Here is a 27,740-nt window from a genome sequence, read left to right on the forward strand (position 1 = left end):
GTATAACCGATCAAAGTACACTTATCAAATGAATACATAGAAAAGTATAAAAGAAGCAGTAGGACTTCGGTTACTCTGTTAATGAAGTCTATATGATTTGTAAGTTCTGAGTCTTGAGTTTTGATCCTTACGTGGCATTAGAAACTCACCACATACTCTGTTGTACTGATAGAAGTCCTGCTGTAGACAGGAAATACACTGAGGCTGTATCTGAAATCACTCCCTCATTAAATACTGCCCATATTATAAACACGCAACAGTTATTTTTGATGCTTCATAATCATCATCATTGACAGCTGTAGATGGAGTGCATTATGAGATTGTTACAGGTAAGTGTTCATGGAAATGACTTCTCGTTTAATTGAGAAATGTGTGCGTACTATGGTGGATACACACTTTAAATGTAACTGTTCATGAAAACCTACTGTTGTGACTGACATTCGGGATGAGAAGATAAAGAAATGTTCTTGGCCACAGGAGAGCAAACTAGATTTACTCTTCATCTTGCTATTGATTTTGGGATTTGATTATTAAATATTAAGGGAAAAACTTGACTAAAATGTTGTTATTGTGATTCCTTGGAGGGTTTGAAATGTGGCACAAGCAATACACACCATTCTCCAAGCAAGCGTTTTGGACTACGTGTCTATGTTTGTGGGTGGTGTCTTTTTTCATGTTTTTTCAGGTTGCTTGGGTCAGAAAACCTCTCTGGGCATAGTGAGCACGCATACGGTCTCTCCCCTGTGTGGATGTTGCGATGGATCTTCAGGTTCCAGAACTGGGAGAACTTTTTGCCACAGATGCTACAGCCATACGGCCTCTCGCCAGTGTGAGTCCTGAGGTGGGATTCTAAATTTGCCGGAGAACTGAAGCCTTTCCCACAGAACCTACAGATGCAAACCCTCTTCCTGGGGATTTTCTGCTGCGTGTCAGCTCTGATATAACTTCTCTGGCCCTGACTTTGACTGTGGTTCAGAAACTGTTGAGGCCCTGAGCCTGAGAGCTGCACGATCTGCATTTGACCTGACAACTGAATGGGGCTGGACTCCTCTGACAGATCGATAACAGGAGCCTGTGGAAAGGACACAGAGGTATGGAAGCCTCTAGAACTTTCAACAGCCAATCCCCTTTCAGGTGAATTCTCAACAGCCAATCCCCTCCCAGAGCTACCAGGCTCTGCACCAATGACTGTGCTGGGCAGGTATGAAAGGGGGGCGCAGTGCGAGGATGGCCCTGGGAGGCTGTCATCATGACAATAATTATCCCCCCCATTAGTCCACAGTGAAGGATGGCCATAGCTGACCTCTGAGAAGCCCTGCCCAGACTCCTGCAGATCAGATAGCTGATTGGTGGAGGTTTGTGTGGTTTCATCAAATGGCAGCACTCCTCTGTAGTCATCTGTGCTGGACTCCACTAACCCTAGATACAGAGAGAAACATTTTCTCTTACAGACACTTTTAACTGTACTTACTGAACAACATTACATCATGTAATATCTTTGAGTACATGTTATGTGAGAAATAATAATAATAATTAGTCTAAACTACCAATATTTTGAACAAGTTGAGCTGTGGTAAGAATGAAAGACACTCTTGTTGATTAAAATGAAAGGTCCACTTGCTCACCCTCCTGTATGCTGAGGCCTGGCTGGCTCTGGGCTCCAGTCACTAGCTCTACCTCCTCCACCTTCACAAGCACCATGTCTGGTTCCTCCTCCTTCTGTACACACAAGAAAGAGAGAACAGCTGATGTTAGACACACAACATGGCAACAGACACATTTCCAGTGAGTAGCACTGACAGAATAAGAGAGAATAAATGTCATCACACTGTTGATACTTGATATTACACTTACATCTGATCTGTAAGTGTTGGTGAGTCCCATTCTGATTAGACGGTAGGGGAATGCTTTGATTATTTGATTAGTCTTATACATGAAATCATAAAGACTTAATATAACAGACTATGCTTGAATGTATATCTGGGTGAGACCACAGAGTAAAAGGTTAGAGGTTTTTTTTTCCTAGTGCACAAAACTATTTGTAGAAATCAAACAAACATTCTCTTTGAGCAAATGTACTGTTGCTGTGTTGCTTTGCTGGTTTATTTGATTGTTTTTATGTTGTTGCTTTAGAATACACATAATACTTACTCTTTCTTTTAATTATGGGGTCGAAGAGAGTTCATCCTCAGTTTTGAGAGGGCCCTAAAAAAGAGCATTTCATTTCCTGGAGTGTTCTGTCTGGCTGCCATTCTATGCTTCATCCATACAGTAAAGAGGTGACATGTTGGCCAAGACAGACCATTATTTTCTGGAGTGTAAGGAAAGGTGCTTTTTGATCACAAGGGAGATTTTGACCTGTTTCAGCAAAACTGCAACTTGCAACACAAGATCATTTCCTCTCAGGAAGTTTGTTACATTTCACTTATTAAAACAAATGCCATATTTGTGACGCATGCATTATGCCAGTCTCAAATTTGATCTGTATTCATTTTAAAATAAGACGGTCACAAAATTAGAATTCTCAGAGGTTTAATAAGCTAATTTTTTTCCATAAATTACATTTTGCATACAAAAGTGACATGTTTCATGAAAACACATGGCCACTCCTTAAAGTGCTCTCAAACATACATGGACAGCATTTTACAGATCCAGTAAGAGTAACTGAAAACTGGCCCAAGACTTTACTCCTCACATGTGGTTATTATTTACACCAAACATATCCAAATATTAACAACACAGTACAAACCAGGGCAAAACATCTAAGACTGAAGTAACTTCTAACTGGCTGAGTTAGGAGAAACGTTGACATTTTATGGGCGCGTCAGTCCTAATGTTGGAACAATTCAACTTTGTGGGCAGAGTAATTCACAAAGTTTTTAGCTTCTCAGTCAGAGAGAAGGACTCATGAGTCACTGACACCTCACAAGCTGCTGGTAGTGAGCCTCATTGCTTCAGGATCTTAGACAAATTCAATCACAACGAACTTTGTGAAGGATATTTTGATTGCAGGAATAAGGGTTTAATCAGTGTACTGATCTATTAAAAACAGAGTAAGACCAGAAAAAATAGCTTAAACAATTCTCCATCAGAAAAAACGGTTTGGCGCTGATGAACCCATAAAACCACCATTTGTTAGAATAATACATCACGCCAAATTACAATCTTTATGCTTTTGTTTGACAGTTGAAGTCAATATTAAATAATCCCCAACTACAACAAATAAATGAAGGCTGATTTCAGGGGAATCACTGGACTACCTGGTTAAATTCACACTATATGTAGAGTAAGAGTTATCCCATCAATGAAATATCTTTTCCAGTCAACTGGAAAATAAAATCTCACGATCTGTATGTAGATCATTTTGTCAGATACAATCTACTGATCAAATAAGTATTAATCAAGTATTTGACCTTGTTTTATTTGTGAACTATCTAATCACGCTACTGATTGTTGATGAATATTTTCCTAAGTCACCTGTCAACCAATCACTGTGGAGATAGTGCTATGTCAATAATAGCAACAGGATCAACTCTGCCCCTTCACTTAGCTCAGAAGTTCTCTCAGGTCCTTGCTGAACATCTGTCAGCAGCTTTATGACTCCGTCTTAAGAGGAAGCTTGAAAGAACTTTCAAGACTTGTAGTGATAAGATAGGATCATTTGTGAATATGTATTATTTCATTTAAAAGCTGAAGGGGGGGGGGGGGGGGGGGGGGGGCTAGTGATTAAGATGCATACTATGCAGTATACTATAAAACAGAATGGACATCTTTCTACTGTGCAATGAATTGACCCTATTATCAAGTATTGTGTCTGATACATCTTCCTGTGTCACAGAACTCCATTGTTCTCTAAAAACGATTAAATACACATCAGTGACCCACACCGCTGCACTGGCTCACGTTCCTTCTTCACCATGAACACACACACTGTAGTTTATTTTGATTCAGTCCCACAGACACCATCCTGCTGCCAGAAATATTTATTGGAGCATCAAACATGGATTAATACACCACTGACAATAGTCCCAACAGATGCACTATTTCCTCGTGCCTGTATAATATTTGCTAAAAACTAAAAATGACCAGCTGTTTTGGGAACTTACTCACTCGGAACCACAGGCTGAGTAGGGAAGTCAGAAAGAGAAAGACGGACTTACACATTTCTGAGTTAGTTGACAATAAGAAAAATATACAATGTCATTTCCTTTATGATGCTTCTGGGAAATAAGGTCCGGGGCTAGGCCAAGTATCCACTCCGACCAAAACTCCAGCTGTGTGCAGTGGGTCAACCCAAGCTTGCATATAAGAAACAGATAAACTGCAATTCTAATTCCTTTTATTTAGGATTTCTGTCTTTGAAAACAGCTTTATTTTAAAAAAAAAACATTTCTTGTTAACTATTATGTGAAATATTTAGAAATCTGTTCAGAAAGTTCTTATGAAGGTCTTGTGTAAAATTAATTCTGCTGAGCAGAAAGTTTCTTTCCATTGCCAACACTGAGTCAAGGTCTTCTCTTTTTTTGTTATGCTCTAGAATGTACATAAGAGGACAATTCAGGTGTGTTGCCATGTCTCCTCTTCAGTATACATTTCAGAATGGCTCTTCTGCTGGTGTGTTTTGAGGTTTCTAATCCAGGCGAATCCCCTGCCACACAACCCACAGTTGTAAGGTTTCTCCCCAGTGTGAACTCTCTGGTGTTTCCTCAGGTTCCCAGCCTCTGAGAACATCTTCCCACAAGTGGAACAGCTGAAAGGTTTCTCTCCTGTATGGACCCGTTGGTGGATCTCCAGCTTCTTGGGTCGGTTAAACGCTTTGCCACAGCAGCTACAAACAAACAGTCTTTCCTTGGTACTGGCCCGATGGCAGGCTTTGTTGTCATCACTGAGGGGCTGGGACAGGGGAAAACTGGAGCTGTAACAAGCCCAGCCATTGATAGTAGAAGAGGTTGATGGAAAATCAGCAGCCATTGAATAAGAACAAGCCAGCTTACTTCCTTCCACTTCAGTCACTGAAGTCTTGTCAAAAAACTCCTCAACCAATGAGTTAGCATTTTTATTGTCACACAACACGTCAAACTGCGAGTCACTGCTGCCATCATCGATATACTGGTGACAGTTTATCATTTCCTGCAGAGAGTCTCGGTCCTTTACAAAGGCACTGAGTTCACACTTAAGGAGAGGAGAGGAGCCACTGACCTCCGCTCCTCTGCTGCCGCCGCTGTGCCTCAACTTGCTGCTCTGGGACTGGGACTGGCTGGAGGGGGATTGGGTGTCCAGCTGTTCAGGGCTGGGTCTCTGTCTTGCAGCTCCACGGGGAACACACTCCACCACTCCTTCAGAGATTGTGGGGGAAAGGATGGAGAAAAATATGACAGTTAATAATAATAATAATACCTTTGTCTCTTGATATAGATGATTTGTGTTGGATAATGATAGAAGATAGAGAAAGGCAGCAAATAAGGCTCACATGGTAAAATAAGTAGGAGAGGGAATCTCTGGGAATTTCACAATTCAATTTGATTCCAATTTTTGTGGCGCTTTTCCACTATACAGTTCTAGCACGACTCGGCTCGACTCAACTTGGTACCAGGAACGACCTTTTCCATTATTATAGTACCTACTCAACCTGGGAGGGGTCGTCATAGCACAGCTGCTTGAAAACGGCTGTGACTTCGTTTTATACGCAACACAAACACATTAACAATGGAGGACATTGAGGCAGTGGTGTTGCTGCTCTGTCTGTGTCTTTTGTCACACACAAAGCAAGAGAAGAAAGCTGAATCGCTGTAACGCTGCTGCCGGTATTTAAAAATGCCGGGTTTGATTCTTGTGTGGGACGGCTCATGACTCTTCCAGTGACAACACTCTGACCAATCAGTGGCCGGCAGTCTGTTGACGTCACATTTTAGTATCGGCTGGGCTCGCTTGGAACCTCACCAGACCAGGTACTAAAAAAGTACCTGGTACCAGGTACTATCCCTGATGGAAAAGCACCATTGGTGTCACGATACAATTCAGACTTGATTTTACAATTCCAAAATCAATTTTTGCCTGAATAAATAGAAAGGGGGCACTATATTAGAGCCCATACTCCTGTATGCCAAATCATTCACTTGAGTCCACCTAAATACAATATGAAACATCACTGACAGTTGAGTTAACTAAGTCTAGATGAAAGTCAGTATCCAAGCAACAGAAAAAAGTAAAGTTAAAAAGTTAGTCTGTTGCCTGACAATAATGACATGAACTGACCAATATCACTGATTCAATGCTTTTTATAAAAAACTGAAGTTGGTGTACTGTGCTGTTACTAAGGTTACGTCTTCAGCAGTGGACAGCAGTCTCTCTGCTGCACCACTGGGACCAGTAAAACTAAATACTGTATGGGCACAGAGATCAAACAGACTGAACAGTGTTATTTTCTTCACCCAACCAGAGTGCTGCTGTGTGTGTTGGTTGGTCCACTTGAAGACATCATACTCCATTGTCCAGAGACTAACAATTATATTCATTATAGATTAATGGGCTGATTATTTTCATCCTCCCACTATAAGACTCAATCATTTAGTCAGATTGCAAATGTCAGATAATTGTGAAAAACTGCTCCCTGTTCAGTCAAATGTCAAACAGTCCAAAACCCACAGATATGAACTATCCCGTATGACAGAAATGTTTAATTGAAGAAGCTGTAATAGTTTTCTGGCAGTTCTTCTAAAAGGATAGCCTACAAGATAATATTAGCGTGCTATACTTTTGTCTGGGTGTGCATTGTAATATCATCCATGACACTCAGCACTTCCTGCAGCTGTTTCACAGGAAGAGTGGGATTATGTACTTTGAGTTACTGGAACGTTTTTAAAAAATGTTTTTTTAATCTGGCATAGACGCCTTTATCTGACAGTAGAGAGACAAGAAATTACGGGAGTGAGAGGGGGTGTGACATGCAGAAAGCTGGGACTCCAACCGGGGTCCTCTGCGTACATGGCATGAGCTCTTAACCACTCGACCACCTGCGCGCCCACTGGAACGTTTAATGTGAAAAATATATGAAGTCATAGTATTTTAAAACAAGATAACAAAAAGTAAATATTGCCACCTTTAGATACTTCCAAATTAAATTATTAAGTAATGCAGTTAATTTTCTAAACATCACTAAGCTGTGCTAGTTATGTTCTATTTCATACATGCTCAGCCCTCTGCAGGCTTTGCTGTCACGTTACCCTTGTGATGCTCTGAGAAAAGATATTTGCACTCAACACCCAATCAAGAGGTAACAACCACGCAGCATCCTCCCACTATAACACCCCAGCATCTATGCGGCTCTTCCCTCTTTTTCACTCAGCGCCCTCAAGAGACAGATTGCCTGTGAGTAGAAATTCACCCTCTGGTGTCACTGTACAAAAAAGATGGCTGATAGAAAGTCCTATGTCACCAGTGGGTTCGAGGCCACAGACTCATAACCCTTTTCCACCAAAGCAGTTCCATTTGTGATTCTGGGCCAGTGCTTAATTTGGAACCGGTTTTCCTGTTTTGACACACAAAGAACAGGCTCTCGGCCAGAAAAACCGGTTCCAAAGTGGCACCAGTTCTTTGCTGGACTAGAAGAACGAACCACTTACTTTAGGAGGCGGGGTTATTGAGACCAACCACAACAAACAAGACCGCATAGTGGTGAATAGATAAGGAGTGAGTTATCCCTTGAACATTTGACTGATGGTGAAATTCATACACATTTGCGTTGTGAGTTAGCTGTGCTCTGCTGGCTAACGTTAGCTTACAACAAAGGCTAACAAAACCATCTCAATCCTGTCGAGCAGCACAAATACGTTGTATCTGCCGTGTTTGGATGTCAATGAAGCCTCGTAGAGCCAGGAACAACAGCTGTACAAACGCGTAGTCTGCCATTGTTATTGTTGCTTCTTCTTCTTTGTATTATTGTTGCTTCTAAGTTGGCGCGAGTTTTTGTGGGAAAGCAGCGACGTAACTGACGTATACAGTGACGTAATGACGTGGCTCCCTAACCACCTCGAACCGTGGAGAAGCAAATTGGTTCTGAGCTGGTTCACAGTTGAACCGACTGTGAACCTGAACCAGCACCAGAACTGCTTTGGTGGAAAAGGGGTATCAGAGGGAAGATGGAAGCTTGGTCCAAACCATGGCACGAGCATGACAATGATGACAACTGTCACGTCTATGAAGAGGCAGACCCTGCCTCCCTCTGCCACACTCTGCTGTCTGCCAAGCCCCCAAATGGGGACTACGAACCATATTCCTCTTCTCCTTTGCCTTCCAGTTTTCTAGGGTAACTAGTCCAACTGGTGAAGGTGAGTTTTTTATTCATCAATTGTGTATAGTGGGCCTGGGTGGAAGGCAAGCAGAGCGCTGCAGTGGAGTGTGTCTTCTCATGCTGTTACTAGTTACTATCACTGGCTGGCTACTCAGCACTAGATACATTATTGGTCCATCAGCAGCTTGCTGGCAGGATCTTGCAAATATTGTGGCGCTCCTTAAAAAACACCACAAAAAAAACCATCAAAAAACGCAGTGCTACCTTGGCTTTGCATGACTATATTAGCATTACAGATGGGTCACTGGTGGTGTAATAATACATCATTGAGGGAAATATTAATTACATTCTCTAAATAGCATGAGCAGAGCAGAGCTGCATGACTGTGATCCTTTAAACAGCTACATTCACAAGTCAAGTTCAAATTACTGACTCACAACTGAGCAAATTAATAAGAAATGCCAAGAAATATCTACACATTAATTACAATTACTTCCAAAATCATACATCACTGCATATCTCAGGGCTATGACTGCTGGCTCATTGTCCCATTCAATATTTGTAGGTTGGACTGGGTGAATATCAAAACAAGATAACACATTCTATTTTACAGTGATGCTTTTGTTTTGTCTTGTGTTATAATCCAGTGCATTATATGTTGGGGGAGTGACAGACAGAGAGGAAGTGTTTTTAATTTTATTTCTAAGTTGATTTATGGTAAATGGACTGTACTTATATAGCACTTTTACACTACATGTCTCATTTACTCATTCACACATTCATACACTGATGATCAGTTAGCACTTCCTTATACGATAGGGCTGGGCGATTATGGCAAAAATCTAAAGCACGATTAATTTAACTTTTAACACCGATAACGATTAATGAACGATTATCTCCACCCTTGATGAACAAATATGTATTTTCAGTTTCTTTTGTTTTGTATTTTACACTGCCCTCACACGATATTTTCGCACATGAGTACTACCCAACTATAGACCTATATCTAACTTCCTCTTTCTATCTAAGATCCTTGAGAAAGCAGCTGTGTAAATGTCTACATAGTAATAGTTTATTTGAGGATTTTCAGTCTGGATTTAGAGCTCATCATAGTACAGAGACAGAACTGGTAAAAGTTACAAATGACCTCCTAACTTCATCAGATAATGGACTTCTCTCTGTCCTCGTCCTGTTAGATCTTAGTGCTGCCTTCGACACTATTGATCATCAAATCCTGTTACAGAGACCTGAACATTTAATTGGCATTAAAGGAACAGCATTAAACTGGTTTAAATCATATGTATCTGTTTCCTCAGGGTTCAGTGTTTGGACCAATACTATTCACCTTATATATGCTTCCTTTAGGAAACGTTACTCGGAAACACTCAATACATTTTCATTGTTATGCAGACAATACTCAATTATATCTATCAATAAAGCCAAAAGAATCCAACCAGTTAAATAAACTACAAGCATGCCTTAAGTACTTAAAGACCTGGATGACCTGTAACTTCCTGTTATTAAACTGAGAAAAAACTGAAGTTATTGTGCTTGGCCCTAAACACCTCAGAAACACATTATCCAATGATATAACTACTCTGGATGGCATTACTTTGGCCTCCAGTACTACTGTAAGGAACCTAGGAGTTATATTTGACCAGGATCTGTCCTTTAATTCACACATAAAGCAAATTTCAAGGAATGCCTTTTTCATCTGCGTAATATTACAACTTCAGACACATCCTATCTAAAAATAATGCTGAAAAACTAATCCATGCATTTGTTACTTCTAGGCTGGATTATTGTAATTCATTATTATCAGGCTGTCCTAACAAGTCTCTAAAGACTCTCCAACTGGTCCAGAATGCAGCTGCACACTTTCTGAAAAAAAAACTAGAAAGATCATATTACTCCCATTTTAGCTTCACTGCATTTGCTTCCTGTAAAATCTAGAATAGAATTTAAAATCCTTCTCCTCACTTTTAAAGCTCTTAATGGTCAGGCTCCATCATACCTTAAAGAACCTTATATACCTGCAGACCTACTTGTGGTTCCTAGTATCTCTAAAAGTAGAATGGGAGGCAGAGCCTTCAGTTATCAGGCTCCTCTCCTGTGGAACCATGTTCCATATTCAGTCCAGGGGGCAGACACCCTCTCTACCATTAACATTCATGTACTATTAATGCATTCAATAACCTAAACTTCTTCCCCAGAGTTGTCTGTGCTTTCTTCTCTCACAGGTAATCTGGGCCTGTAGACGTCTGGATGACAGATTCCAGTCCTGGACCTTCTAGCTTCAATGTTTATTTTCTATGTGCTTCTCTCTCTCTCCTATTCTTCCTCTCTCTCCTCTCTACCCCAACCGGTCGAGGCAGATGGCCGCCCACTTTGAGCCTGGTTCTGCCTGAGGTTTCTTCCTGTTAAAAGAGAGTTTTAGCAGCTTTAGTCGCTAAGTGTTGCTCATGTGGGAATGTTGGGTCTCTTTAAATTAAAGAGTACAGTCTAGACCTACTCTATATGAAAAGTGCCTTGAGATAACTTTTGTTGTGATTTGGCTCAGTATAAATAAAGATTGATTGAGATTGATTGATGACAGGAGCTACCACACAGGGTGCCAACTTGCTCATCAGGAGGAAGCTAACATTCACACACCATTGGCACAGCACATTGAAATGTGGACTGGAGGAGCCAGGAATCGAACCTCTGATCTTCCAATTGGTGGACAACTGCTCTACCTCCCGAGCCATAGCCTATTTAAAGTTCAAGGATATCCACTTTTTCCAGTTCAATTCAATAAATGTAGGATGACAATTTTAATGTTTTTCATGATTTTAATGATTTAAAAATTAAATAAAAATCATTCCTTCTAATATCGCAATTGTAATATCAGGCAGAATATTCGCAATCAGATTTCTTTTTACAAAACTGTGGATGCAGTTCAGCATCTGAAGGATCTTTTTTCAGATGCCGAGGCATTGCAATTCAGTGGGCTGAGGTAGGGCTGCACAATCATGGCCCAAATGATAATCACAATTATTTTGCTCAATATTGATAATGATTAATACCACAATTATTCATTGATTTTAATGACAACAAATATATTCACTGTCATATAAATATAACTGCTTTAACATCCATATTGCTCCTTATGCTCCTTAATGTGCAAATCTTTGCATTCAAATAAATAAGTCCTCCTATTCACCAAAATTTAGTATTAATTAAAAAATGTACCAAAACTTCAACAGGGCAAAACCTTTTACCTAAAATATACAATCAATAAAAAATAAAGAACACAACCACGTGAGAACGAATCAAGGAAAAACTATGCAGAATAAATAATTGTGTGAGGGGATAATAAATAATCTTTTGTCCAGTGTTTTTACCATTTTCCTGAAGCCTTCAGTATCCGCAGTGTTTATTGGACACATGCCTTTGGAGTAGGGGATTCCTGCAATACAGGAGGCCGTTTCAGGACCACCACAGTTTCTAGTATCCTAAGTTTTCGTAACGAATTGGATGACCCGCGGCAACTGTGTGTGTGTAAAGGGGCGTTCAGACCAAAAGCGCCTGACGCAAAAAAATCTCTTGAATCGCTTCTATCGCGCCGCTTGATCATAAATATACATTTTTGGATCATCGCTTCATTCACGCTTGTGACGTCGGGAGAAACTCGCCGCTGATTGGATGTCGCCTGATATAAAAACGCGTGTTATCGCATCATTTACTTTCATTTTTTACATCACTATGACATAATCAGGTTTAACTGGAGAAAAGTAAAATCAGTGGGTTACATCTTTAAATAAGAAACTATGTGATGAAAGAATAAGAAAAAAGGAACCTGACTTCAGTACTTGCATGTTTTCCAGTACTCATATATTGCAGCATATTAAAACACACAGGGTAGACAACAGTCTGTACTAACCATCATCTCTTATGAGTGGCACGTCGTCTTCTATTTCTTCATGTTGTGACATACTAGCCTCCACCTTCTCCTCCTTCACCAGCAGTGCCTCCGGTTCCACCAGCTCCACATCTGGTGACTGCACAGGAAGGCATGTTAGTCACTTGGTCAGCAAAGATCTGGTACATAATCGAGCAGTTACAGTGCACACACTCACTCCAAGCAGCTGTCAAGCACAAGACAGCCAGTCTGTTCCATCCCTGTACCATTTGTTCCCCCAGCTCTGCCTCTGAGCCTCTCTGTCTGCACATATCTCAACCTCAACAGTCACCTTCACAGACCTTGAGGTATGCTTACTTTACTCTGGATGTTGTCGGAATGGATCGGCTCGCTGGTTGTGTCCCCTGCAGTAGCTCTACCAGACCAGAGAGGCACATCCAACTGTCGCTGAAACACACCACCTACATGTACACAAAAAAGCCTTTTAGACACAAGAACGTAGATTTATGTGGTCAATATTGACGATGACACCACAGTAGAAGCAGAGAAACGGTTGTCTTTTAATAAGTATCAAAATAGTTGAATCAAATGATGTGTAATGTGAAATGGGTCACTAGTGTAAAAAAGAACAGAAAATAACCCAACCAACTCTTTAAGCTCACTGCACTGACTTATTATTTTTGCTACTGACAGAAACTTGAAATAAATGCTAATGTGTCTGCTGACCACAATTATATATAAAGAGCTGGTACGCTCTTATTTAAAAATATTGCTCTTATTCCATCATGTTTTCTACAACCACGCCAAATGTTACAACAACGCTAAACGTAAACATTTGTGATATCATTGCCTTCTTCACATTTGGCGTGGTATATAAAATGCGAAAAGAAATGTAAATAAACATAAAGACAGTCCAGGTGCTGAACATTGCCTGCCTCTGCTAAAGTTACAGTGCTGAGACCAAAACGATGCATCGCTGATGTAATTACTCATATTACAATGAGACATTGCTGCTTTATTGTGTCTGCATTTAGATTCAATTCAGCTGCTTTTTCATTAGAGAAAACGAAAGTGGCACAACAAGCTGCTAAATCCACTACAAGTGGGCAGTTGTGGCCTAAAAGTTAGAGAAGCGAGCTTGTGACCGGAGGGTTGCCGGTTCAATCCCCGGACCGGCAGGATGAATCTGGGTGGGGAAAGTGAAGAAGCAGCACTTGCCCCTCCCTCATTACCACCACTGAGGTGCCCTTGAGCAAGGGCCCCACCTGCTCCAGTGGAGCTGCTCAGTGGCCGACAGATCAGACTGTGGTAGTACTGGGCAGCTTCCAGGTGTCAATGTGTGTAACTGTGTGGATGTGATCAGGGCTTTTCCTGCAAAAGAGAGCACTGCTCTCAGTGAATTTCCCCTGAATAAATAAAGGTTAAAAAAAAAAAAAAAAAAAGGTGTTCAGAAATGCATTAAAAAACTAAATCATTAATTGTACGCCTGAAAATTAGAGTATTATACATTTTGCAAAACAATAATTAGTGGTTTTATTTTCTGATGTAAATTTAAACATACAATGTTCTGAATGTAATTAAGATAAGTCATAACTGTCATAAAGATGGGTGGGTAGTAACATGTTTTAAATATTTTGCTCAGGCCGCTGTTGATCAATTATAACAAATTGTTGGTGCTGAGGGGTCAGGTAAGAAGATGCTCAGTGGGTAATTTGTTATTTCTAGGTAGATTAACTGCGGTTTGTTCTCTCACGTAGATTACATCAAGCAAAACTTCATTGACAATTCTCACAATTTAACACCGCCTTGCCCATTAGGGCAATTCTACCAAATTGGTGCAAAGTCAGGGTTGGAAAAATATCGAAAACATTTTTTCTTATTATATCATTATATATTTCAAATTATATAATATCTAAGGTATACATTTCTAGTAATTGTACAGTTAATCCTCACATTGTATTTTCAGAATGTTTTGGAATATTATTCCTTTCCCAAAATGTGTCACTACCGAAACACAACTTATAGTATAATAAAAAGAGTTATATTAACTTATATTAACTAAGCAATTTTATTAAAAGATTTTCAGGAGGTGAAACACTAACAATTAAAATGTTAACAATATTTTGAATGTAATTTTTGATTCGATTCTCTGTAAAAAGCATAAACTTGATCATACTGATTTCAAACTTCAGGATCCATTAGTTTTAATACACATTAAACCAAACACTACCATAACATCTTAGTGTACTTTATTGTCTGTCCATGTTATTAGTAATAACTAAATGTTGCAGATATAAAGCCTGCATGTATAGCAGACACACGTATCTCAAAAGAACATGTTTTATACTTAGATTTCAGACTACACCTCACTGACAAGCTATTGGATAGTTTGGGTATTGAGGAGGGTGTAAGTGAGGAGGGGTATGTCCTCACATTGATTTTTCTACATAAAAAAAGTTGACCGTTTCAGAATCCCTTTCAGGTTTATTCTTAGTAGATTGTCCAAATAATAGACAGATTAATAGATTAAATGACTTACAATAAAATAATCTAAGTATAAAAGATGGGCATTATATTTATAGGGTTTGATTCACAGCTCATCTTCTAGAAACACAACATGGTTGTGTTAAACTTCTCTGTTAGTCTGATCCTCTAGTGTGTGTTCAGAAACACTGGTGTTCATACACAGTCCTGGCTCTGTAAACAGCAGAAAAGCATTTCAGACTGAACCATAAACTGTTCCAGGAGCACAGAATGGAGGGGGATCATTAGATTGGCCTTCCACTAGCATTGTAGACTGCACCTTTAAGTTATATTTCAGTATTCACTATGTCACTTTACAGAATTTTAACTACATGGAGTTTAGACTAAACATAACTGCACTAAAATTGTAGTTATTTCCCACAAATAAAGTATTGAAGTGTTCCCTTTTGTCACTACGAAAAAAACACCATGTCACAACCCAAAATTTTACCATATGCTTGGTTGTGACAAAAAAATAAAATATAATATTTTTGAGTCTATCTCAAAGATGCTAGACAGCACATGGTTAGTTAGAACAGTTCTGAACAGTGGTACACACGTGAAAACTATATTTTATAAAATAAAACTCATAACAGTTTGTTTAATTGCAGAAAATGGGTGTTTGGTAGTGACGCTTGAACGCTTCTTAAGGTTACACGCTGACGTTTTAGACTTTTGAAAACATTTACTTCAAAATGATGGAACCTATCCGCTCCGCCGTAACGCGCCCGCCGTGAGTTGGCGCTGGGCAGTCTGAGAGAATCCGTGGCGCAGCCGTTTCGCGCTGCTGACGGACCGGACCGAATCCCGAGCCAGATGTAGTGTCCATGTTTCAGGTAGCGGTGGTGATTATGATTGACAGGTGACACTTGGAAGGGGGCGGGGTTTCAACGAATTCGGCGGACACGCCCACAGCGTTTGGGAGCAGAGAAAGTACCCTACAAATTATGATTTTATATATATTAAACTTTCTGTTATCTCAAATATTATTTTGGGTTTCAATACTTCAATACAATAATAGCAGGATCTTTCTAAACATCTAAGATTTATAAACTTTAATGCTTTTTACATTTTTTTGTTGTTGTTGGGGGACAGCAGTTTGCACCAGTTCGGTATATATTCAATAACATATGAATAAAGACATCTGCTTTTCAACTTCGAATTCTCCAGTTTCCAATTTTTATTTAGATTAAATTATAACAGCTAGCTCAACAACTATTTTCCACCCAAATACATTATAGAATACATTGTGGCGTATAACGACCATCAGTATGAATTCACTTCAAACAACGAAAATAAAATGGATTACTATTTTTTCTCATGCGAAAGCTAACTGTAGGTCCCGGCATTATACACGTGTTACTTTGTCTGTTTATTTTCTGCAAATTAATAGGACAAACAGTTCTACCATTTTAAAAAGAAATGAGAATAACATCGTTACTCGGCTGCTCCATTAAACAATAGCAGTGTTTCTTATCGTCTTACCGGGAGCAGACGAGTGCTGGCGGAGCCTGTCGTTGTTTATCTGAACCCTGGCTCTGCTAACGTTGCTGCTCAGGGCGCTCTCCCGGAGTCTCCTCTCTGCGTTTCCCCGAGCCATCTTAAGCTCTAACAGATGCAGCTTCCTCTTGAGGGCTTTGTTCTCCCTCTGGCACTGAGACATCTGTAAACTAACCACAGCATAGTCGTCGTCCACCAGCTTACAGATCTCCGCCACCGCTGCATTAGCAAGGACCTCCATGATGGAGGCCAGCTGAGTCTGGAAAGCGAGACGGTTGGACATTGTTTCTCCAGTCGGTGACTAGCTGGCTGCTCCGTCGTTAGGAAAATACCTTCTGAGTCTTGTAAGTTCAAGGAATATTGTAAGTTTGTTCAAGCCATTACGGCTGCGCTACAGGAAGTCATGGAAACTTTGAGCAGGTATTAAATGATAATCTACAAGTACTACTTTCTTCTCTGTCCACAACCTCCGACCGCAAACATTTGGCGTCATTTCCTTCTTCTTCTCTTCCTTCTGCTTCCTCCTCGTTTTGTAGGATTTGTCAGTATGGGCGCTACTAGGTGTATTACTGCCCTCAACAGGACAACATGTAACTAACACAATCACACTTAATATTTTCATAACATTGAATCATACAGGAACTGTTAAACAGCTTTTGTGATCGGCTGGTGGTTCTCGTTTTGGCCCCAAAAAGATTTAATAGACAAGAGACCATATGTCTGACAATCTCTTATACAAAGTTTTTCTTTCTGTATTATAGTTGCTACATTTCAGGAAAACACACTTGACTGTTACAGGTCGTCCACACTCCCATTATCCGGTAGGATATTTTCTTATAATGTACTGGTTTAACCTGAGTGCGTTATTTTGCTGCCGGTAACTGCGTCTATAAATAATACCAGTGAAGGACTGCAGGTATTAACCAGCTGTGCCCTGCGCAAAGGGGACTGCTGTTAATGACCCAATATGAAGAGAACCGACTTTTTCCACCCGTGTTAATATTTTTGGAGTGGAATATGTTTGATTTTACTCACAACATTGACTGTCAAATACTCTCCCACATAGCGTTTTTTTCTGGTAATATTTATTTTGGAACTCAATATATTTGTTAATTCCATGTGAATTGAAAATGGTCCATTTCATTTTGTTCTTGCAGCTTTCTGCTCGTCCAAACTCTCCGTAAAGACACAAAACCCTCATTTAAAGACTGCTGTCTGCACCCTGTTGTCATTTGTGCAGTTATTCTTAGTAGATCACCCGCAAAACGCACGCTAACTAAACGGGCAATCTGTTGCAGTGCACACTCAATTTACTACTCTTTATTTGGGATCTTAGTGAATCAGGCCCTTACAGTCTGAACTGTATATGTTCACTTTACTTATCACGCCACAGACACATTCACACGTCTTCTTTACGTTATCAATTTAAAGAGTAATAACTTAAACTCCTATAAATGTCTTTTGATATGTGAAAAACTGAAAACATAACATTCCATTAAGAAAATTCTGTAGATTCAGAGAGTGTTCAGTAATTCATACAAGATTACATCACAGAAATGACCAGCAGCAGACCAAAGTTCATTCCAAACAAACCTTTTACATGTTTAATGATAACCGTACATTTTTAAACACTGGAAAATGTCATGAAAGAATACTAAAAGGCAAATAGTTGTTTTAGCTGTGCAACCTGCAGCTAGTGCCGTTTACATCCAAACACCAACATATACAAACAAGACTCTGATATTTACTTTTTAATTTTCTTTTTTTTTTTTTTTTACAGTCCTTTGTTTTTGGATATTTATTTGGAGAAAAACCTCATGAGTTGAGAGACTAAATTAAAACATTGTATTTAGGATTTGAGATTCAGTTTCCCAATTCTGAAAATAGACCGAGAAGTGAATCTCATGGACAGCGCATTACATGTTTCCCTTTGTTAAAAAATGAGGAGCCTATAAATATACTGACAATCAGTGTGACAGACTTAATTATGTACAAATGTGAGAAGTATAGGCGTGCACTACAAGATTCAATCGTGCCATTAATAGACCTATTTGTGTCTTTGCAGTGTGACAAATGAAATCTTGTAGAGCAGGCAGTCCTAGAACAAACAACCAACGCTGTAGGTAATGTGAATCTGGTTGTAGAAATGACAGTAAGATAAGGCAAATATATAAATTATGTTGACACCGGGTGCTTAACTCCTTGTCGATTTGTGATATATTTCTGATTATCAATATATTATGGAGCTGTCGAGAGTTCAATATAAGGTTAATCCTACTTCATCAGGTGGTCACTGGACAGTACACAGTAATTACAGCCTTGTACCACCATCAGCCAAAAAGATCCAATATGGACCATAACCCTCTCCTCCAGGATCACCTTATGTTTATATACGTGTATACAGAATTTGACAAATCGATGGATTAAGTGATATCACACACTCTTTCCAACGCTGTCTCAGGCACTCTTTTACAGTCTATTCAAGTGATCCTCTCACAGTTTGAGACAAGGAGTAATTAAAAATTGAGAAGGCTAAAAGGCAGAAACACAGAATTCACAGATCACTGCTAGAATCTAGGACAAATATCAACTCTACATTTCATGATATCACAGGATACAGCCTTGGTTCTCTTTTGTTCATGTTTACATAAAATGCATGAAATGAATTCCCCAGTTGAAGGATTTGATCCTACTGAGTCCAAACTCCAGATGCCATTCATTTCTCTCTCCAAATCTACAGACCACACTGGGACTGCTGTCGGTGTCTGCGAACGCTACACATTTGGCTGAAAGACTGTCCACAGCGGGAGCAGCTGTAGGGCTTCTCCTGTGTGTGGACCGTGCGGTGCCTCTTTAGGTGGCTGGACGAGATGAAACTCTTCCCACACAGTGTACATCGATAACGCCTCTCCCCAGTGTGGATGAGGAGGTGGACCCGCAGGTTGTTGGGCTGGGCAAAGCCCTTTCCACAGTGGGGGCAGGTGTAGGGTCTCTCCCCTGTGTGCACCCGTTGATGCAGCTCCAGGGCGACTGTACTGGGAAAGACACACCCACACACAGCACACACCATGGGCTCTTTAGCAGCAGCACTGCTCCTGTAAGGCCGCCTCTGGCTGGTGGTGGTGGCGGAAGGAGCTGTTGGGGGAGGGGGTGGAGGAGGTGGTGGAGGAGGTGGTGGAGGTGGTGCAGCTACGGCAGCAGCTGCGGCAGCGGCGGCAGCAGCCATGTCAAAAGAGGCGGCGAAAGCTGCCATTTCATGAGCACCACCTGGGAAGAGCATGGTTGGAGGTCCTTCTAAATTGTCTGCTCCTGCCTGTGTGGGGAAGGAGGCTGAAGGGTGGCCAGTTTCTGTGTTCCCCAGTCCCAGCTGTGCTACAGCATATGCAGCACCAAGATGACTGACCCTCTCCTGCATCCATGCCAGGTCCAGGCCCAGGCTATTGAGGCGGTCAGGACTGTGCTCATCTGAGGCTACAGGGGCTGACAGCTGAGAAGGGTGAAGTTCATCTTCTGTCATATTATCAGTCTGGATCTCTGGCTTCGGTGCTCCATCTGTTAGGTTCCCTCCAAGGTCCCTGTGTGCTGCCTCAGGGGTTAGGATCCCCCCACCACTCACTGACAAACTGTTCCCCACAGGCTTGGTGGCCTTGCGTTTTGCTCGAGGCCTGTAGGTCAGGTCCACCGTGGTGTCAGTGGGGGAGGAGGGCTGAGTGGTGGAGGAGGTGATGTTGGTGACACTGGTGTCAAGACCAATATCACTGGGGGCAGATTCCTCACTAGGATCCAGGGCTGCAGAAGAACACACAGGCACAGGGATCAGGGTGAATGTGGTCAAAAACATTACTGCATCACTGTGTTGAAGTCAACTCAGTTGGATTTTAAAAAGCCAGAGAGAGAGGGTGATGAGGATTGCCAGGAAGATTGTGACATCAATCAACATCAATCTTACTCGGATTAATCTGGGTTCAATCTGACCAGAGCTATTCTCCCACCTGTACATCAGTTTTTCCTGCCTGATAAAATCAAAGTTTTCCTAATTTTTATTCACTCAAATAAAAATATATTCGTAAAACAACTTTGTCCTGGTAGTTTGTACATTTTAAGGTTGTTACTTTTGCTGTAGCTTAATTCTAGAAAACTGGTCAAACAAAAATACATACACATATATGCAGTAATGTGCAAAAGTTTAAGGGTGTTTAGATTCTTCTCCATAATGCAATACCACCAGGGAGGTGTCTGATTGGTCCCAAATGTATTGTGCAGTACGACAATGAGCCCAAACATCCAGCCAAAAATCATAAAGAACTATCTTCATCAACAAGAAAAACATTGGGTCTCATTTACTATGTGCATAAAAATGTTCTTACTTTGCACATAATATAAATGTAAAGGTAAAATCATCCTCTGATTTGTGACGCATGTGCACCGGAAAATTTTGTTCTTTCCTCCAAGCGTATGTTAGTGAATCACCATCATTCTGAATACACTGGTGTGCGCCTGCGGTTATTACCATCATACCACGCTCCCATTTCTCTATATAGAGAAAGCTCTGTTGGAGCGGTGCAGCAGTGGAGAGTGATGTCACTCATTGCAAAGAGGGTAATGATGGTAAAAATGTAGAAAAACTTTACTCCTAGTGAAATGCAGACAGTAGTTGCAGAAGAAGAAGCTGGGTAAATTGTCTGGTAAACATGTTATACTGTATTCAGCCAGCATACATGTTGCACCACTACCATGCAGTACGTCTGTAACTAAATAAAAAGTTGGTAAATATGTAGATCTGTGGAACTGATCTAAATAAATCTCTACTGCTGCACCAGGTGTGCATTGTGTTTCATCTCTGTCCACAACAAGCCATGATGTACTGAAAGCAGAGAGAGTGTCACTATAGTGACCGGTCAGGCTGTGAGGACACTGAACAGACTGTTGGTTAACCAGCTACATACATCACAGTCAAACGTGATAAATAAATCAATGTTACGATCTTGGCGCTTTTCCACTACACAGTTCCAGCACGACTCGCCTCGCCTCGGCTCGCCTCGGCTCGCCTCGACTCTGTACGGTTCCAGAACAGACCTTTTCTATTACAAAAAAGTACCTACTCAACGTGGGCGGGGTCGTCATAGCACGGCTCCGCGAAACTGCCGTGACTTCGTTTTATACGCGACACAAAACACATAAACAATGGAGGACATTGAGGCAGTGGTGTACTTGCTGCTGTATGAGGCTTTCTGTCACACACAAAGCAAGAAAATTGAGCCGTATGGCTGTAACTATGGTAACACTGTAACTATGGTTGTAACGCTGCTTAAAAATGCCGGGTTTGATTCTTGTGTGGGACGGTTCATGACGCTTCCAGCGACAACTCTTCTGACCAATCAGCGGCCAGCAGTGTGTCGACGTCACATTTTAGTACCGGCTTGGCTCGCTTGGAACCTCACCAGAGCAGGTACTAAAAAAGGACCAGGTACCAGGTACTTTCCCTAGTGGAAACGCAAAAAGAACCGAGGCGAGGCGAGGCGAGTCGTGCTGGAACGGTGTAGTGGAAAAGCGCCATAATATGTAAATTCCAATATACAAATATTTGGGAACAGGACAATTTGTATATATTGATATTTTATTATATTTATGATGATGATTCATGGATTACAACATTTTAGCTATTCATTTCATAATTAGTCAATAAATTGTGTGCAATTTCACACTTTTAAATGTATATTTAGGCCCCATCATTTGTTTAAAATAATTGTGGTTCTAGTATTCTGTTTACACTGAATAAATGAGACTGTGGTAGGTTTATAATTTGAGCGTAAACCTGGTCTAACACTGTTGTAAATGTGTTCACAGAGTAAGAATACATTTAAAATGTTCATATGCACAGTTTAATTTGTGTGTACACTGTGTTTGTGAATGAGGGCCAAGGAGTCTTGTAACAGATGGTTTTGGCCCCACAGAACCGTAATGTCAACATCATGGAGTCAGTTTGGGATTATATGAGATACAGAAACAGCTGAGACGCCGAAATCAACAGAAAACTTTTCCAAGATGCAGAAACAACCATCAGGTACAGGTACATTTTAAAAACTGTGTGCAGGTGTACAGAGGAAAGGTACTGCTGTTTCTTTTTGCAACATTATAAACTTGTCATTTGGGGCTTCATTGAAATTGTACTGCTTCCCATCCACGCCTCACCACCTACTTTATTTCCCGAGGTCCACCATGTTTTTCTTGCAAGCCCCAGCCAAGATTGGCTAAACTAAGCTAAACTAGGGCCAGACATCCACTCATATTGCAGGACTGGACTGGAGAACAGTGCTGTTGCTGACAGATGGCTGCTGAGTGCCAGCGAGCTCTGGATAAGTAAATCAACTTTTTAAAATGAGATTCTTTCAAAACCAGAGGTGTATAGGTGAGGTGTATAATACAAACAATTGAAAAATAAAATAGAAAGAATTAAAGTGGTTAAGAAACAGGTGAGCATAGAACAGCTTCTTAAAACTATCGACTGACTTACGGATTTAAAGATCTACAAAGATACACTCACCAGTTGTCAGCCCACACTCTGCCCTGATGTTGACTTCTACCTTGAGGTCCAGGTTGCAGTCATCTCTCTCCACATTCTCCTGTTTCACCAGTGGTAACACCATAGATTCTTCCTCCTGTGACAGAGTGACAAGCAGCTTTAATATGACACAACATATCAGAGATAGGTTGCACTGGCTGAAACTATTTTCAGTTAAAATACAAGAACACCTGAGAGGCGTGTGTGGCTACCTGAAATGACAGCCATGTCTGCTATGACTAGCTGTAACAGTAGAGAAAGCTCACGGTTCAGTATGTAAGTCACAGTTCAGTGTAATGTCATTAAATCAGAAAAAAATAAAAGGTAGAAAATAACATTTTGGGTTAGGATTAGCAACAACAGCAGCTCATCAGCTGTAACTATTACTGAAACTGTTTAGTTTGCGTGTGTGCAGAACTTACATAGTGCTTTTCAAATCTTTCGACCACTCAAAGCGGTTTTACACTACACATCACCTTCACCCATTCACACACATTCATACACCTCAATTCCCTAATTGACAGGTTAACAGGATTGTTATTAATTAGATTAGAGTGGAACTGTGATCTGCATCTTTAAGGGACTTTGAGTATTTCTTTTGATGTTCATGGAAGACAATATGGACAGCGAGCCAAGAGTATTGTTCCACTAGTTCTGTGCAGTTAATGCTCTGGAGGTCCATAGTCATAATGGCTGGGTCATTATTTTTTCAGTTCCGGAAAAGCATTTTACTCTTAGGTTTAGTAGCAGGTGAGAGGAATGTCAAAGCCATTGAGAAGACACCCAAATAATAAATGCATGTACTGGTGGCGGCAGAATCAGTAGTGACTAGGTCAAGTGTCTGACCCCTGGTGTGAGTAGTGATGGGAACATGCTTGACTGTATATAAATATGGACAGACATTTCTCCGCTTCCTATCAATATGCAAAACTGAAGCCAAAATATCTCCTTTCTTGGAGCAGTCATTTAGAGCCAGAGTCTGCGCAGGATGACGGGACACACACCCTCAGCTGTCCCACCACCTGATGGAGGTTCAGAGTGGCTGCCCCAGCTGTCAATCATGACATTACACCCCCTATTTATATTGTCAAATAACTATTTAAAAACAAACTTCCCTGGAAAATAAACACTAAGCACTCCATATTTTGCACCTCGCCTAGTACAGGGTAATCTCGCAATGCCAACAGCAGGTTAAGAAATATTTGTTATGTGCAAATAGAAAGCCAAATAAACTCAGTGTAGGACATCTTTATCAAAGCAGTTGCATCGTTCAGACAGAATGGCAGCGTTGGTAACAGCTACAATCAGTCTGGAGATCATTAGAGCAAACATAAGGGGAGCTCCAATAGAAGACAAGCCCCGATCACAAGAGTCCAACAGTGACAGCGCAGCTCTGGACATATTCCAACTCAGGGAGCAATTAAAATATGCAGACAGAAAACAAGAAAAGCTTGAGAAAAATGCAGTAAGGCCATGTAAATCATACAAGCAGTGAAATTCAGAGTCAATTGTCAGTTTGTCAAAGAGCAGCAGCAGCCAATATGTGCCAGTGTTTCCTCGTGATGAAGATGGCCTCTGTCACCACAATACAAGCACCAAAAATAGCCTTGTGTTTCTTAATTTCACTCTCATAAAAACACACAGTGTGTTCATATGGATTTAGTGGTTTGGTCTACTTGAGTTAACACTGCACCATAGATCTCCACTGCCTTTATTTCAGTGTGTTCACATGATTGAACACATACAGTATAATCCAGATATAGTTTAACTCACAAGTCTCAATACAGCATATTTAAAAGCATTATGTTGATTAATCATTACCTTTGAAATGTGATGAAAGGTTTTGTCTTCAGAGGTGGCAGGAAGAGGTGGCACCAAAGCCTGATGGTCATCAGGCCCTAAAAGAAAAGTACCAGACACTGAGTAAGTTCAAGGCTTTTTCTCCCTTTTGAATTTGTGGGGTGAGACTGCTTCCTCATTTATGATGTATAACCTATCTCTTCAAAGTCACCAGAACCTCTAAAGCTCACTAACATAACTTGATAATATCCTGTCTGTTTAGTGTGATAATGACTATTCATAACTGGAGACTTCAGGAAGTTACTAGTTCCGCACATAACCCCCATAAACCAGCAAAGAGACATATTCAATTAAAGAAATGAGATATATGTTAATTACTAAGCTTTACAAGTGCTTATAGGTGAGTTTTGTTACCTTTGAACAGAGCCACGTGGTATCTAACTCTGTCAGAAAGGAAGTTAGCATATTTCCCAAAATGTTGAACTCCCATCCTTTAACATTATACTTTTGTTGAGTGCAGAACAAAGTGTAAAAACAACAATTGTTTATGGCAATAATGTTAGCAAGTAACTGCTTATTTACACATCAATGTGATACCTTTATGACAGTAAACTGACTATCTTTGAGTTGTGAACTGCTGGTTAGGACAAAATATTTGAGGATGTCACCATGGGCTTTGGGACACAGTCATTGATATTTTACGGGCCAAACAATCAGCCAACACATTTTCATTAACAGCAGCCTTAATTTAGAGTCATGTTAGTATACAATATTAACTCTCCTTGAGGTTTTCTCTCCAGTATCTTCTGAGAAAAAAATATGCAGAGCAGGTAGTGTACATAAGGTTTACCAGAGCTTGTTTGATAAAAACAGCTGTCTGCTGCTGGAAGTGACATATGGCTGTGACAGTATGGATTTTTTCTTACCACGGTGAAAAGCAACATATCCCCACGATTTGGCGCCCACCCCTCCTCTTACTGGACAATGAAACAATCATGTCCAAACAGAGAGCAGTTGGCCTGGTAGCTGGATAGTGGAGTCAGGGATACTGTTGTGAGCCACATCTCAGCGAAGATGAGGACACAATAGATTCTCATTTCTCTCCAGGAGGTCAGAAGCAGTCTTGGGTAGTCTATTTTATTGTCAATGAAGTGAATGTTGGCATGGAAGATTGATGGGAGAGCTGGTAAACCGGGTTTAGCCTTTAGCCTAGGTTAGATGCTGATTCGCTTGCCATGCTTTCTTAGGCACCACTTTTGGCATCCCCTTAGGCAGTTATTCTCATGGGGCGATGGTGAGGTCTTGCAGCGTGGTTTCTGGAATACCCGAGACAACATCGATTCTACAATGTATCACATAGCCTTCTTCATCTACATTGTATTACCATGTATCACACAGTATATGTGCCAGCACATTAGACTACTGTATAGTTGGGATAGACATTACTTGATGACAATAATATATATTGCATATTGCAGTAATATGGTTATCGTCACAGCCCTACCTGTAAACACTGATCTGAAAGATGCTAAAACACTCAATAGAGCAGAGGGGCACTGTAGAGTCATGTATGGGGTCATCACCATGAATGACCCCTTTCAACATTACTCCTACTCATCTAATTAGATGAATATAAAAACATTGATTAGTGCTAGATTGTCTCATCCCTGTCTTAAAGAGGGTTAGCTTGTCAAGATCCATTTTTTTTAACTAATTTCATTGCTTCAGTTTTATGCTTCTAACAAATCAAATTACAACATAGTGACTGGGGCCTGGTAGTACACCAGCATGCTGGTAATCTGGTTAAATGCAGACATCGCCTGGACAACCAAAGTGCAACTATGTCTGCAGAAGTGTGTATGCTGTTAGTCTAATTCAACTAGGAAGCAAACTTTCTTGTTAGTATGACCTTTTTCATTTACCTTGCCTGGCTGCTATATATGATATGTGATAGACAGACTGTGTGCCTGTATGATGCTGAAGACCACATCACTGCACAGGAGTATCTGCTCAGTTATGAAAGCCAGGCTGGAAGTTACGCAGTGACAGCCACTACATGCTGTTATACGGCCTCATATTGATCAGAGGTGAATGCATCAGTTCATGTCTGTGTCATGTCTCCCTCACACGTCATTTTGCACGGCCAGATGCAGCCCTTCCCCCTGCCAACACCATGGCTTTACCTTCGGGTGGCCTAAAATGAACGGCGTGCATTTCTTCCCGCTGACTCCTTCTCCTAATCTTCCTCTCGTAGCTCCGCATCTTCACGTCCATGTCTCGCAGCTTGTGCCTCAGAGCATCGTTCTCCTTCTCGTTCTTCTCCCTCTCCTGCTCCATCTGGGAGCGCAGCGCCGCGTAGCCATCGTCCACCAGTTTGCAGATCTCCGCCACCGCCGAATTAGCCAGTATCTCTATAATCGAGGCGATCTGTGCTTGAAAACCAACACAGTCCGCCATCATCGCCAGGTCTCTATAATGTGCTCCCGCACGGACAGAGGCGCGCGGCGGACGGCTGCTGCTGCGACGGTGCGCGTGACCAGATCCACCGGCGAGGAGACAGATGTGTAACGGCGGACATGCAGAAAGCTCCGGTGTCAGCTGTCTGGATCACACGTTCTGTCTCTGTCCGCCTGATGTGCTCAAAAATGTTATGGCTTTTTTGGGTGCGAGAGTCGCCTCCTGATGACGTCAGTTTGTTGTTCATCTTTAGCTATTGATGCCCCCACACACTTTTATTTAGATTGTTGATCAATAAAATGGTATTTGTGTTATAACACAGCATAACATAAAAAAAGGGAACGAACAAAAAAAAAAAAAATAAACAAACAAAACAACACAAGCAAAACAAAGGAGCTAATAACAACAACAGCTAAATAAAGCACACAAAAAACTATTAAAGTCTTTTTTGTTGAACATTAAATAATAACATAACTGTGGAAGCCCATTTCATAACACAAACAATACAATTAAAATCACAATTGAAGACACACAAGAGGTTTAATTATTCAGATAAAAAGTTGAAATGTTTGTATAAATTAATGGTTTTGGTTATTTATTTATTTTTTGTTAGGTTTAGTAGGGTTTGAAAATAAATGTTTGTTTGTTTAAAGGTCAAATAGGATGGTCATTTCTTCAAGAATTTCATTTTATGAATGTAGAATTTG

The 27,740-nt window shown here is 40.7% G+C and overlaps 2 protein-coding genes across 2 annotated transcripts; both read right to left on the reverse strand.

The window, feature by feature from the left end:
* Positions 1-428: 428 nt before the first annotated feature.
* Positions 429-16,696, reverse strand: si:ch211-89o9.6 (zinc finger protein 235). The gene is made up of 6 exons (XM_062427175.1): positions 16,200-16,696; positions 12,549-12,652; positions 12,213-12,330; positions 5,200-5,336; positions 1,626-1,719; positions 429-1,419 (listed from the first exon to the last, which is right to left on the reverse strand). The coding sequence occupies exons 1-6, from the start codon at positions 16,495-16,497 to the stop codon at positions 647-649; spliced, it is 1,524 nt and encodes a 507-aa protein (XP_062283159.1). The 5' UTR covers positions 16,498-16,696; the 3' UTR covers positions 429-646.
* A 1,266-nt stretch (positions 16,697-17,962) lies between these two features.
* LOC133987739 (PR domain zinc finger protein 1-like) lies at positions 17,963-27,215 on the reverse strand. The gene is made up of 4 exons (XM_062427186.1): positions 26,760-27,215; positions 24,598-24,674; positions 22,759-22,873; positions 17,963-20,003 (listed from the first exon to the last, which is right to left on the reverse strand). Exons 1-4 carry the CDS (start codon positions 27,034-27,036, stop codon positions 18,949-18,951), a joined length of 1,524 nt encoding a protein of 507 aa, XP_062283170.1. The 5' UTR covers positions 27,037-27,215; the 3' UTR covers positions 17,963-18,948.
* Positions 27,216-27,740: the final 525 nt, after the last annotated feature.

This window comes from Scomber scombrus, chromosome 2, assembly GCF_963691925.1.
Source record: "Scomber scombrus chromosome 2, fScoSco1.1, whole genome shotgun sequence".
In the NCBI taxonomy this organism is placed as follows: Eukaryota; Metazoa; Chordata; class Actinopteri; order Scombriformes; family Scombridae; genus Scomber; species Scomber scombrus.

Coding starts and splice junctions, on each gene's coding strand:
- LOC133987739 (XM_062427186.1), bottom strand. CDS start 27,036: ATGATGGCGGACTGTGTTGGTTTTCAAGCACAGATCGCCTCGATTATA. Junction 24,675..26,759: donor TCATTTTAGGCCACCCGAAG/GTAAAGCCATGG, acceptor CTTTTCTTTTAG/GGCCTGATGACCATCAGGCT. Junction 20,004..22,758: donor AGAGTGTGGGCTGACAACTG/GTGAGTGTATCT, acceptor GTTCTTCTGCAG/CCCTGGATCCTAGTGAGGAA.
- si:ch211-89o9.6 (XM_062427175.1), bottom strand. CDS start 16,497: ATGTCCAACCGTCTCGCTTTCCAGACTCAGCTGGCCTCCATCATGGAG. Junction 12,653..16,199: donor CCAGCACTCGTCTGCTCCCG/GTAAGACGATAA, acceptor GTGTACATGTAG/GTGGTGTGTTTCAGCGACAG. Junction 5,337..12,212: donor GCCACTCATAAGAGATGATG/GTTAGTACAGAC, acceptor CAATCTCTGAAG/GAGTGGTGGAGTGTGTTCCC.